General features: G+C 38.3%; 1 protein-coding gene across 1 annotated transcript in view; it reads right to left on the bottom strand.

The window, feature by feature from the left end:
- apoba (apolipoprotein Ba) overlaps positions 1 to 14,449 on the bottom strand; it is a 51,340-nt gene that overhangs the window by 30,524 nt on the left and 6,367 nt on the right. Inside the window, exons 6-17 of the mRNA XM_055635394.1 lie at positions 11,057 to 11,212; positions 10,827 to 10,933; positions 9,184 to 9,269; positions 7,475 to 7,700; positions 5,037 to 5,264; positions 4,663 to 4,780; positions 4,420 to 4,566; positions 3,357 to 3,568; positions 2,656 to 2,893; positions 1,598 to 1,777; positions 1,315 to 1,503; positions 294 to 461 (exon numbers count right to left, since the gene is read on the bottom strand). Of these exons, the coding sequence (XP_055491369.1) occupies positions 294 to 461; positions 1,315 to 1,503; positions 1,598 to 1,777; positions 2,656 to 2,893; positions 3,357 to 3,568; positions 4,420 to 4,566; positions 4,663 to 4,780; positions 5,037 to 5,264; positions 7,475 to 7,700; positions 9,184 to 9,269; positions 10,827 to 10,933; positions 11,057 to 11,212 (2,055 nt within the window). The remainder of the gene's footprint in view (positions 1 to 293; positions 462 to 1,314; positions 1,504 to 1,597; positions 1,778 to 2,655; positions 2,894 to 3,356; positions 3,569 to 4,419; positions 4,567 to 4,662; positions 4,781 to 5,036; positions 5,265 to 7,474; positions 7,701 to 9,183; positions 9,270 to 10,826; positions 10,934 to 11,056; positions 11,213 to 14,449) is intronic.

Here is a 14,449-nt window from a genome sequence, read left to right as displayed (position 1 = left end):
TCACAGTTTTGGTCTCTTGAGTATTCCTGGATTTAGTAGCACCTCCAATGGTAACAGTTCCCAAATCCTGGAACTCCCTTCTCTCCACCTCTCTGTCCCATTTTTAATTATTCATTCTAGTAACTCCTTGTGCTTACATTATTTGGCAATGCTTCCATGATGTTTCTTGTGTAAAGGTGCTTCCTAAATACTAATTGTTGTCTTGCTGTTAATTGGCTTGGTCATCTTAAACATTATTATATTTTAACAGATACAAATAAAAAGGCATGTCAATGTTTAGCGTGAGTTATTACCTTTTTTCCTTCAAATTTCATCGCTGCTTTGGCACCAGATGTGACTGTACCAGTAATAGATAGTTTCAGAGGGAGACCAGCTCCAGTGGGATAGATTAACGTGCTGTCCATGAAAATATAGTGAGCAAATAGTTCATCACCTAAACCGTTCAGGAAAGCTGACCTGACCTACAAATACAAAGAATAATTGGCAATAAAATCAATATATCAAATATTCCTCAAATCTAAAAATCATTCATTACTTTAATTGTTGCACTCCTTAACGAGGTTTTTATCGTTCTTTTAAGCGCACATAAAATGTAGTGACCCACATCAATATAGTATACATCAAAGATAGACACAAAATGCTGGAGTAACTCAGCGGGTCAGGCAGCATCTGTGGAGAAAAGGAAAGGTAATGTATCGGGTCCTAACCCTTCTTCAGACTAAGGGTCGGGGGAACAGGAACTGGGAGATATAGAAGGTACTTAGGACAAATGAATGAAAGATATACAAAAAGCAACAAGGAAAGGTGGAACCTACAATGGTCCATTTTTGACTGCGGGGTAGGTGATAACGAATTATGCAGACAGTGGAACTCAACAGGATGACAGCGTAACTAGTATGATGACTAGGGTAGGAGAGGGACGGAGAGAGAAGGGATGCAAGGCTTACTTGAAGTTAGAGAAATCAATATTAATACTGCTGGCCAAGCGAAATATGAAGTGCAATTCCTCCAATTTGCATTTGGCCTCACTCTGAAAATGGAAGAGGCCCAGGACGGAAATATCAGTATGGGAATGAGAAGGGGAGTTAAAGTGTTTGGCAAGCAGGAGTTCACACAGGCGAATTCGGACAGAGAGATCAATGCAATACATCAATTAAAGTTCAAGCCTCAAAAGTGTCCAGCAAAGGCCATTTCCAAAAAGAGACCAACTCATCTTCTATCTCTGATCATTCAAATATAGTTCTCACGTTTTTATTGAGCCAAATATCTTTGTTTAAAATATCATATTTGAAAATGTTACTTGTTGTGCTTTACCTGTGCTGGAAGGCTTTGGAGTAGTTGGAAACTTTTTGACATCATTTCTTTCAGCATCTTGAAATCGCTGCCTTTGACATATCCAAGTTCATTTCCAAAGATTCTCAAGAAAGCTTCTACTTCTGGTGTTTTTTGTTCCATTTCCTTCAACATTTTTTGAAAATTCTGTGTAAGTTCCTTCATCATATCCTATGAAACAGCAAAGACATAAAGTACGGTTACGATCTTAAATAGCCTACAAATATATTCTGGTTCAAATTAAGACTAGTTTTCAGGCACATACTTCCTGCGGATGTTCATCATCTTTGATGATTCCAAACCACTTGAATAGCACTTGTGATACTTTCTCTGGAACCTTGCCATTCACCCAGTATAGTGACTTCATTGCACTATTTGGGAAAAATCCTTTTGGTCCAAATATTGCCTCGAGAGATGGTTGAAATCCATTGCCTTCCAAGCCAATCTGTTTAAAATGGTAATAGTGTTTAATTCTTAAGCATAGCATTAAAAATAATTAAATCAGTAGGTACAAAAGTATTTTTTTTCTATCATACTAAATTTATAAAATTGATTGTTGTTGTATGGTTGAATTTCATAGTCAATAATTTATATTATGGCCATTTTCTATTTATCAGTTTTCTACCACTCTTATTTGCAACTATTGTTCTCTGTAATGACACATAATTTGGTAATTGGGGAGGGAGCAGGTGGTAGGGGTTGAAGAAGATGAGGTGCAGTACAGAGCTGGCTGCTATTTCCTGCCCCCTAAATATGCTCATTTTAAAGTCAAGGGAGGTTCTGATAAGCAGGTGAAGGTTGGGGGAAAGTTCATGACTGCAGCAGCCATTAAAACTACGAGGACCAGAAGGAGCTGAAGATTTCCGAGTCTCCAATTAGCACTAACCTACCAGAACTGATAGAGTTTAACAAGTCCTGGAAAACCTGGATGGCATAAGTCCAAGGTCCTGACTGTAGTTCAAGAGACAATATGTCCTGTGAGATGTTCTCCAAACTTTCCCTGACCCTCTGTCCTGCTTGTGGATGCAGTTGGTGACATGGAGGACTTAATGTTTAGAGAAGTTTCTTATCCTAGCAGTGACAATCATTTAAGTACAACACTCATAAAATAATCCTTCTTAAATGTATTTAGTTATCATCACAGATTAATTAATCCCCATTTTCAACTGATATCAAATCACAGGTTTTATCAGAGGGGCAGGCCATAACAAACCAGCAATTACAGGAAGCTTGGCTATTTTTCTCCACTATTTCACAGGAAACAAAATTAACTCTAGTATATACCAAATGTAATCAATTCAAGAAATACATATGAATACCAACCTCAAACAGGTCCACAGATTCTCCAAAAACATTCAAAGTAGTTTCTAACATTACAGCTGTTGGCAAATTACTGTTTGAGTCGAAAATTATATTGCTTTGCAGTCCACCTTCCAGTTTACCCTGTATTTTTGGAAGCATAATTTTCTCATATATGTTATAGTTTCTAGAATATTTTCTGAAATCCTTGGGTGTTGGGAGCTGAGTATCTTTTAGAGCATCTGCCACTTTGCTTTTCAGTCTGTGCAAAACAAAATACAGACATTGGTTGAGTTACAAATGAGTACTAATATTACATTAGGACTGTCTTCAGTCAACAGCACCAGGTAATAGACATGCATGAATTTTAGCCATTCCAGGTCCCAACTAAACATTAACCCAAGGAATGAAAAACATACTCAATCGCAATTTTATGTTATATCAGAATGTGAAAAGGAACAACACTGTTAGCGTTTTTTTTTACATCAATTGAAAGTTACAGCATAGAATCAGTTTCTTCAGCTTACCGAGTCCACACTGACCATCAATCACCTGTTCACACTGGTTCTATATTATCCCACTTTCACATCCACGCCCTTTAAACTCAGGGCAATTTGCAAAGGCCAATTAACCTACAAACCCGCACATCCTTAGGGTTATCAAGGCTTTGGCCATTCCAGCATCCATATCCTTGAACATGAGGTAAACATTTCAAATTCACTTACTCTTGGACCATGGGATCCTTGGATGTGAGAATGTTCCTAAGATGTGTGGAAACAAAACTTTTCACTTGTTCATTTTCAAACTTTTGTAGAGTTTTAATGATTTTTCTGAGGTTTTTGGATGTTGGTTTCTTCATGACAATAAGGTAGGCCCCCAGTCTCTTCAGAACAGGTGAACCTTCATTTGTATATACTTCAAAAAGTTCAGTACGAATCTGAAAGTAAATGATTAACAAATGAATAATTTGTACAGCACACAAAAAAAAGTATCTTTCAGAGCCTTTTCATTGTATAGATCTGGAATAGAGCTAGGACCACTGCACAAGTGAATTATATAACTAGACGATAAACAAAATGGTGAGACTTAGTGTAATGGGATTCTAGTTGATTAGCATCTGTATTAATAGTTTGGGCAACCAGATCAAGTGTAATAACAAGTTTGCCAGATGATGCCAAGGAGGAGGACAGTGTGGGCTGAGGTATATAAACAGGTTAAATGAATGGGAAAGATGTTACAGAAAAATGTTAAATCATATAAAGGGAGCATTAAAGAAATATAAAGAATATATAGGACTTGAAATTTCTTGTACATGAATCACTGAAATATAATGTTCAAGCAATCAGAAAGACAAACATAATGTGGACTATGATTGCAAGATTGGAGATATCCTGATCTAATAACATAATACTCAGGTAAAACCATGCATGGAATATTATGCATAGGTTGGCTCTTCCTACATATGGAAATATATATGCACGCAATAAAGGAGTGCAGTGAAGGTTTAGTAGATTGATTCAGAAGTTCTCAATTATTAGTGAGATTTCACTTCAATACATGGACATTGGAGATTCAAGAAGCCACCTCATCAAGAATAACCAGGCATGAGTATATTTATAACAAAACAAGTGTCATTTTCAAACTCCCCAATCTGCGATGCACCTTTTCCCCAGAATGTCTAATTTTTTCTTTATATTTTATTAGCAATAGCTTGTTGGTCTTTATCTTGAACTGTTTGTTTCTTAATAAAAAATGGTGCATAGATACATTATCCAGAAGAGTCAGTACCTCATCAGTTAAGGTCATTTGTCTGAAAGCTTGAACAGCAGCCTGCTGAACAGAGGAGGAAGCCGTGGCACTCTTAACACAGCTTAAAAGTGACATTGTAACTTCAGGATTTGCATCTTCAATTGCTTCTCCCATATTTCCCAGTGCCTGAAGAATGAAAAAAAATATCGCAAGTAGATATTGTGCTCAACCCATTTAATAATGTTAAAATATTCTATGTTAGTCACATTCTATATTTGTTACCTTCAGGGTGAGGTAGATTTTGTTTTCATCCCCAGAGCATTCATTTCCAATAATGGACTTTATGTAGTCTGCAACTTGCTTTAGTTCTGGCACAACAAGCTTCCTTTCATTGTAAAATCTAATAGAATTATGAGAGAATTAACAATTTAATAATATTGAACAATTTAAATATATAATTAGCTTCATCTATAAACATATATCATGACATCAATACTTGTGTATTGTTTGTTATACCTAAAATTAATGTTAAGCCATGAGGTAATAAGGCATTTACAATTTTATTTTGAGCAGCAAAATGATATAGTTTGTGTTTTCTGGAAGAGTTTGGTTTATACAAGACAGGTGTTTTATTAACCAAGACGTAATGTGCTTACCTTCTTACTGTGTGACTCAGGGCATAAAGCATAGCCCTCGTTGGACGAACCTTTGCCATATTAAGAATGTGCTGAATCCCGTCCTCAGATGGTGAAGCCATGAGTCCAACTGAATAGGTAATTGCATCTGCCAAGAATTCAGGGACCGATTTGCTTTGCAATATTTTTAAGATGGTTCCAAAACACCCTGAGGTACCACACTGGAGAAGTGCTTGAAAAATGACAGACCTATTAAAATGAAAAAGGATAGTTTGAGTTCAGTAAATTAGGTGATTATTAATTCCTAACATTAACAAGCAAGTCCTTTTCTGCCAACAAAATCATACATTGCTAAATTCAGAAACATATAGGAATATGTCCTTGGGATCTTACATACAAAAGCATTTACCCAGATCCTCAGCCTAATGTTATCAGTCACCTGCTGCACAGTCACTCTAAGTTGGAGTGGGTTTCAGAAACAATGTTCTTCAGATAAACCTACTCCAAGCTGCTTAGCTGCAAGGCTCAGTACAGTGTTTGGCCTTCCTTGTACCATCAGTCAGCCATGCCTTGAAATCCTTTGCCACCCTTCAAGGTTTTATTATTGAAAAAACCCTGTCTTTAAAATGGGGTGGAACATACGATTCAAGACAATCTATTGGCAACTGGAGTCAACTTATTCAGAATATTAGATTAATTTATTCAGAACATTTGGTCCATTTAAGGAGTAGTGGAAACAGAACCTATAAAATTATCCCAATAAAAAATAATTTCTGCAGCAGAATGCAGCAATGGAGGATTATTATATACAAGTTATGTGTATCAACTCAATCTAAGCAAATTAGAGAACTGAATTCAACAAGCTGTTGACAGGGAAATTACCCAATCACCTCCTGTCTGGCTGACAGTAGCATCGTCTCTGAAGCCGTTACATTAACTCAGTTAAATTGAACAATGTTAAATTATCTTATATTTCCTTTCATTGGAGCTGATTTTGACTCTTTTACATTATAGACAATAGACAATAGGTACAGGAGTAGGCCATTTGGCCCTTCAAGCCAGCACCACCATTCAATGTGATCATGGCTGATCATCCACAATCAGTACCCCATTCCTGCCTTCTCCCCATATCCACTGACTCCACTATCTTCAAGAGCCTTATCTAGCTCACTCTTGAAAGTATCCAGAGAACCGGCCTCCACTGCAGATAATTCCAGATTCACAACTCTGTGTGAAAAAGTGTTTTTTCATCTCCGTTCTAAATGGCTTACCCCTTACTCTTAAACTGTGGCCCTTGGTTCTGGACTCCCCCAACATTGGGAACATGATTCCTGCCAAACCCTTAATAATCTTATATGTTTCAATAAGATCCCCTCTCATCCTTCTAAATTGCAGAGTATATATGCCCAGCCGCTCCATTCTCTCAGCATATGACAGTCCCGTCATCCTGGGAATTAACCTTGTGAACCTACGCTGCACTACCTCAATAGCAGGAATTTTCGTCCTCAAATTTGGAGACCAGAACTGCACACAATACTCCAGGTGTGGTCTCAGGTGTGGTTACTAGGTTTGCTGGACAATCCTAGCATAATAGGATGGGCAAAATTTTCACCAGAATTATGAAGAAATCTGTCTGCACCATTGGACTCTTAGAGCACGATGAAGAATTTCGGTTTAGTTTAATGTCAAATGTACAATGAAAAGATTTTGTTGTGTGCTAACCAGTCAGCAGAAAGACAATACATGATTACAATCGATCCATTTACAGTGTATAGATACATGATAAGGGAATAACATTTAGTGCAAGGTAAAATCAACAAAGCCTAATCAAGGATAGTCCGAGGATCATCAAAGAGGTAGATAGTAGTTCAGCACTGCTCTTTGGTTGTGGTGCATCCACACTGCCACATCGAACTGTCTATATTTAATGTTAAATCCAGATAATTGCATCCCGAATGACAGAATGTATTCTACGGATTATATTAGTTAAACTATGAATATTATAATTCAGACCTATAAGCTCAGCAAGGCATGGCTGATTGAACATTGTTCTAGTATCTCACTGCTTGGCTTTGCTTAACTTCTCCAGATGGTTCAGCAGCATTGAACATAATATTGTATCTGCATTCATGGTGACTGTGCGTGTCATTTACAACAGTACATATGCCTTAAATTATTTAATAAGCCTTTGCTCCTTCTTGGCAGGGAGCATTGCTGGACAGCACATCTCAATATTAGTAATCTATTACTTACAGCATTACTGTTATGTGTGCAGTTCATATTATGAATGGAAAGATAGTAATTACTTGTCCCAGTGGGCAGCCATTTTAGAGTCGTAGTAGGGTCAACTGCTAATTCTGCATACAATTATTAAATTATAATTGTTATTAAACACTTGAAATGTTATTAAAGTGTCCTTTAAAACAACATTCCCAAGAAACAGGGCTGTTCTTGATTACCTGGGTTTTTCCATTTGAAGTAGCTTAGGCAAAGCTGTTTCAAGAGTCGCTCCATCCAATCTCCTCAATTCAGCCACAAATATTTGGAACAAGTCAGCCCTTTGTTCACGTTGACCATCCTCAGAGATTCCTGCCAGATTCCTTAGTGCCAATAGCGCAGAATCTGCATTCTGTGCTCTGTTATCAAAGTCATGTTCCAAAGTCAATTCTTTCTTGATGAAATCACCTGTAAAAGATTGATAAAGAATTTTCCATTTTTGCTCTGAAATTCCCTTAAAGTAATTCCCCCTTTATTTCCTTGGCATGCAGTCCATGATTTGCAATTGTAGAGTGGGAGTGACATATTAACTGAAAGCGAATTGTTTATGGTAGCAAGGGCTCGATGTCAACTGTTTAAGGCGCAGTTGCATACTCATCATGAGACAAATGGACAAATAGGGGACTGTCACATTTATGAATACTAGAGTTGAGAGTTCAGCTACTGACATAAAGTAATTTGCCCACAGAGTGTTGGGTGAGAGGGTCCATACCCGAGGTGGGAAGATTGGAACATTCCTTGTGTGACAGAATAAAGTCTCTTTGGGAGCCTGACTGGTGCTGCTCTAAATCCAGTAGTATTTTACCAGCCGCCTATTAAAATGCAACACCTCCTTCACTGCATACCCACAGGTAAGAATGCTTGGTGTGATTGTTTAATTGATTTGATTTTTACCTTTTTCAGACTTGGGGGAGTTTATGCAGAAGAGAGAGGCAATGCAAGGAGGCACAAGCCTGATTCTGCTGCAATTTGTGAGTCAATTTTAGCCTAATCTTATGAGACTTGGCACCTTGAGCAATTTGCAAGCTAGTGGGTCAAAGCTGCGGTTGTGCCCTTTGAAGCTGCCATCTGTTTCCAATGAGCATGATTGATTGAAAGATGCAGCATGCAAACAGGCCCTTCGGCCCACCCTGTTCATCATTAACACTAGTTCTAATGTTATCGCACTTTCGCATCCACTCCCTATTGACTAGGGGTCATTTAACCTACAACCTTGCACATCTTTGGGATGTGGGAGGAAACTGGAGCACCTGGAAGATACCCATGCGGTCACAGGAAGGATGTGTAAATTCCACTCAGACACTGAAAGTCAAGATCGAACCAGGATCTCCAGTGCCGTGAGGCAGCAGCTCTACCAGCTGTGCAACCCTAAAGGCTGGCTCCGCACCAACACCACACATATAATTCCAGTCAGATATTATTTTTATATTTTCATCCTTCTTCCATTCATCAGGCCCCTTTTATTCATACAAAAATCAAGGGTGGGGGATAATTGAAAGTTGACCCATCTGTTTATGACATTAATGAAATTATCTGTAACGTATTAAAAAATCTATTTTCTTATTATCATATTAGAATTTTGGTGCTTAATTCCATGATATTCCATTCCTTAAAATTTTGGAGTGCCAAATTATTAATGACATTTAGATTGAGAATTACAAAATCAAAATAATCCACTTCCTAAATAATCCTATGTTTAAATCTATATCTTATTAAGTTCCAAAAAAGAAAATCAAACTGCCCTTCACAGACACTTAAAAGTTAAAGAAGCTGGAGACTTATTTGTGTACCGAGTGAGATTGTGTGAAGCTAAACAATGAAAGAAGAACATTCTTAGCAAAATTATTATTCATTTCCATAAAACATTTACATACAAAGATCTGTATCTTACCATTAGCAAAGTATCCTGTATTAATTGGCGAGACTTCTAAGAGTTTCAAAGTCTGCTTTACAAGTGATCCGGGTCCTTGATAATCGCTAACAAAAAAGAAAATCAATTTTATATCTATTACTACTATATCATTGACAACTCTCTTAATGACTTAATTTATGCAGTGTGTATCTTGGGTCATGGCCCTCGGATGTGGAACAGGTGAGAGACCATCTCCAGCCACTAATTTTAAAACTGGCATATTATTGCAACTTGGTATAAAACTATTTTGTTTTATTATGAGCAGATGGGTAGGCTACTTTCTGGTAACATTCAAATGTAGCAGGCATGATGTTATATGAAGTACCATTAACTCTGCTGAGAGCAATGAGAAAGTGCTAATGCAACTTTATTCCATCACCCACTGTGACATTTTGAATAAATTATGAAAAGAAAACTTGCACTGATTTTCAGAATTTTCAAATAATGTTCATGGGTGTATTGTGACCTCTCGTGCTGGAAATTATCTGGTCAGAATAAGCCTGTTTTGACTAACGGGAAGCAGTCAAAGGCCTCACAAATGTTCTGGGTTAGGTCTTGTTATGGTTCCATTAGCAAATGTTTCTTTCAGTAGATCCTCCTCCAAAGCCCAAATGTTCAAAGAGGAAAAGACTATTGAGTGATAGGCAGCAGTGGAAAAGGCAAGTTTTGTGAGAAAATTAGTCACAAAATAGAATTCAGAAATCATTTCAGGACTGTAAAGGGCACTGGAGGAGTGGCTATGTTAATGGTAGTTATGATACACTTAAACCCTCCAGTAGAGGGAGTCACAACAACATTTCCATCAGCTCCAGCTCTGAAGCGAACCAGGTGCAGAAACGGGCTGTCTGGCGTGGCTGGAAGTTCTAGCAGCAAGATCAGTCCATGGTCAGACAGTGGCTGGCTTGGCTCTCACAGTACCTGATGTGACCTGATGGAAACTTGCATTGGGGATCGCATGATGTTACACACTAGATAAATGGAGGTGATGCATCAAAATGTAAGGAACCGACATTGCTTGAATAGCAGGCGGCAAATAAGGAAAGAAGCTCAGTGAAAAGAATGTGTGGAATGTGTGGAAATAGGAGATTATGCAAAGTTTTTGACAAGTAAAGAAAGCAGAGAACCTCTGAGACAAAGAGTCAGCATATCACTGCCTCATATTATTCTTTTTATTTTTGTACTCTCCCTTGTAAAACTGAAAAGGCGAAAGGACATGGCAGCTGAACAGCATTGAGTACCTTAATCCCTGATACCAAATCAATTTTTTTTTTTACTGGGGAAACAAAAAAAACAATTGAAAATTTCAAAAAGGTCCTTTACACTTTTTGATTCTTTTGAAAAGGCATTTAAAAAAGAACCAGTGAATGTGATAGCAGTCACTATTAGAGGTTGAGATATTTTGGAATGTGTAGTAACACAAATACAAGAACAATCCAAAATTGACGAAGAGAGTAAAGCTAGAAATCTCACAGGTTGACATAAATACATTTAAATTAACATAAAGTAAGTAGGTGGAGGAATAGTCATTATATGGATTAAAAGATATTTTAACAATCTTGGAGCATGCATACTATGAATCAGAGCCATATTTGAGTGAAACAACATACTTGTAAGAGTCATACCTGAAAAGGTGTTTCTCATCGCAGATTGCTTCTGTCACATGTTTCTTTACATCAAGGGTATACGAGCAAGTTTGACTGCTATATAGAATAGGCTTGGCAGATTCTGGCTGTATGTGTTAAAAGTTAATTAAAAGTTATTAGGAAATAATTATGTTAGAGAAAGGCATTTTTTTTAAACTATAATTTGCAATACAAATTACCATTATAATATACTTCTTTTATTTCCTTACCAATCTTGTAACCATTGCCAATGGACTAGTGTAGTCTGTGACAGCCTTGAATTTGTTACAGTCAACAAGGTCTCTTCTAATTGTAATGCGAGAAGCACGACTGCCTTCTCTGTCCTCCACCATGACAATGCTCGAGCAGTTACCATACACAGTTGCCTGGATGACAAAAAGGGAAAATTAGTTTTTATAACAATTAACAGATTTATTTGTTTTTAATATCTTTGATGTTTAAATATAAAGGTATGTATGGAACTTGCCGATCAAACATTCATCGTAAGCTCCAAAGAAATACAAAAGAGACAAATGTGTGGTAAATAGATTTCTATACAGCCAGGTGCAAAGAGGTCATAAAGAAGATTAAAGTATTTTCTAAATAGCAAAAGAATGAAGGCCCAGTGTTGATGGGTTAAACAAATCGATTGATTAAAAAAACACAAAAAAAGAAAAAATAACAACTGTGGTCAGAAAACAGAATATTTTGGGTGAGGTGGCCTGCTGCAGAAATAGGAAGTCCTGATTAGATCACCCATGGTTCTCAGTCCTTTAGAAATGGTAATGCAGTGAAGATTTAATGTAATGGTGTCTGAAAACAAAAATGAAATAATAGAAAAAACTCATTTTGTGCATTTTCCAAAATCCAGAAAACTAAGTAATCAAGGTACATGGGAAATTAATTGCATTCTAGAGAGATAATCTAATTCTACACATTAAGAAACAAAGACTAACCCAAAATAATGCAGTTACATCCTACATGAGTAAAGAAAGATCCATTTCTGCATTTCAAATGATTGTATTAGTTTATGCATGCAATTATATGTATAATCAGAGATTTAAGGTGATTTAAGGATTTTTATTATCTTAAGATATTAGGTGACATGGGATGAAGATGGGTGCATGGTTAGCTATGCTCGCAGTGAATGTCAGAATAAACTTGGGTTGAATGTCCCTATACTTTAGTCCCAGGCTGAGCACCAGGGAAAAGGCAATTCTGGATTTAATGGTGGAAGTTAGTGGAGTGGCTATTATTAAGGAGAAGGTGCTTGGGAAGCTGAAAGGGCTGAAGGTGGATAAGTCACCTGGACTATAGGCCGGTTAGTCGGACTTCAGTAGTTGGGAAGATTTTAGAATCCGTTATAAAGGAGACTTAGAAGTTCATGCTAAAAATAGGCCGAAGTCAGCATGGTTTTGTGAAGCGGAGACCTTGCCTGACGAATATGTTGGAAATCTTTGAAGAACTATATAGCAGGACAGACAATGGAGAGTCAGTGGATGTTGTTTACCTAGATATTCAGAAAGCCTTTGATAAGGTGCTACATGTGAGGCTGCTAAGGAGCATGAGAGCCCATGGTATCAAAGGGTAGATACCAGCATGGATCACAGGTTGGTTGGATGGCAGAAGGTAAAGAGTGGCAATATTTTGCTTTTTCTGGTTGGCTGCCAGTGACTAGCGGAGTTCCAAAGGGGTCGATGCTGGAGCCGCTACTCATTACGTTGTACAGTATATTAATGATTTGGATAAGGGGATTGGAGGCTTTGTGGCCGATTTGCGGATGATAGGAAAATAGGCAGTGACTAGTGGGGTGCTGCAGGGCTCAGTGCTGGGACCCCAGTTATTTATAATATATATTAACGATTTGGAGAAGGGAATTAAATGTAACATCTCTAAGTTTGCAGATGACACAAAGCTGGGTGGCAGTGTGAGCTGCGAGGAGGATGCTATGAGGCTGCATGGTGATTTGGATAGGTTGGGTGAGTGGGCATGGCAGATGCAGTATAATGTGGATAAATGTGAGGTTATCCACTTTGGTGACAAGAACAACAAAGCAGATTATCATCTGAATTGTGTCAGATTAGGAAAAGGGGTGTAACGCAACTTGGGTATGCTTGTATATCAATCATTGATTTAAGCATGCAGGTACAGCAGGCAGTGAAGAAAGCAAGTGGCATGTTGGCCTTCATAGCAAGGAGATTTGAGTATAGGAGGAAGAAGGTCCTACGGCAGTTGTATTGAGCCCTGGTGAGACCACACCTGGAGTATTGTGTCTAGTTTTGGTCTCCATATGAGGAAGGGCATTCTAGCTATTGAGGGAGTGTAGAGTAGGTTCATCAGGTTAATTCCTGTGATGGCGGGACTGACATATGTTGAAAGAATGGATCGACTGGGCTTATATTCACCAGAATTTAGATGGGTGAGAGGGGATCTTATGGAAACATATAACATTCTTAAGGGATTGGACAGGCTAGATACAGGAAAAATGTTCCCGATGTTGGGGGAGTCCAGAAACAAGGGTCACAGTTTTCACCAGAGACTTGTGAATCTGTGGAATTCTCTGCCACAGAAGGCAGTGTAGGCCAATTCACTGAATGTTTTCAAGAGAGAGTTAGATATGGCTCTTAGGGCCTACGGAATCAAGGGATATGGGGAGAAAGCAGGAATGGGGTACTGATTTTGGATGATCAGCCAAGATCATATTGAATGGTGGGCTGGCTTGAAGGGCTGAATGGCCTACTCCTGCACCTCTTTTCTATGTTTCTAGGTGGAGGGGCAGATAGTGAAGAGAAAGCAGGGACTCTGCAGAAGGACTTGAACCATTTGGGAGAGTGGGCAGAGAAGTGGCAGATGGAATATAACTTAGCAAATAATGGAGTTATACATTTTGGTAGTAGGAATAAAGGCATAGACTGTTTTCTAGATGGGGAGAGAATCCAGAAATCGGAGAAATCCAGAAAAAGCGATTTGGGAATGCTTGTGGGAGATTCCCAAAAAGTGAATGTGCAAATCGAATCAGTAGTAAAGAAGGCAAATGCAATGCTAGCATTTATTTTAAAAGGGCTAGAATACAAAAAGAGGGATGTAATGCTGGTCAGGCTGCATTTGGAGTATTGTGAACAATTTTGGGCACTATTTCTGAGGAAGGATATGTTGGCTCTGGCGAGGGTCCAGAGGAGGTTGTCGAGAATGATCCCAGGAATGAGTGGGTTAACATACGAGCATTAAACGGCACTGGGGCCCTACTCGATGGAGTTTGGAAGAATGAGGGGTCCCCTCTTTGAAACGTACAGAATAGTGAAATGGCTTCGATAGAGTGGAGAGGATGTGGAGAGGATGTTTCCACTAGTGGGAGAGTCTAGGACTAGGGTTCATAGCTCCAGAATTAAAGGACGTTTCTTTAGGAAGGAGAAGAGGAGGAATTTCTTCAGTCTGAGGGTGGTTAATTTGTGGAATTCTTTGCCACACAAGGCTGTAGAGGCCAAATCAATGGATCGTTTTAAGGCAGAGATAGATAGATTCTTGATTATTACCGGTGTCAGAGGTTATGGGGAGAAGGCAGGAGAATGGGATTAGGAGGGAGAGATGGATCATCCATGAGCGAATGGCGGAGTAGACTTGAT

This window comes from Leucoraja erinacea, chromosome 5 (assembly GCF_028641065.1).
Source record: "Leucoraja erinacea ecotype New England chromosome 5, Leri_hhj_1, whole genome shotgun sequence".
In the NCBI taxonomy this organism is placed as follows: domain Eukaryota; kingdom Metazoa; phylum Chordata; class Chondrichthyes; order Rajiformes; family Rajidae; genus Leucoraja; species Leucoraja erinaceus.
Note: the sequence above shows the minus strand (reverse complement) of the source record. Positions and strands in the feature narration are given on the sequence as shown.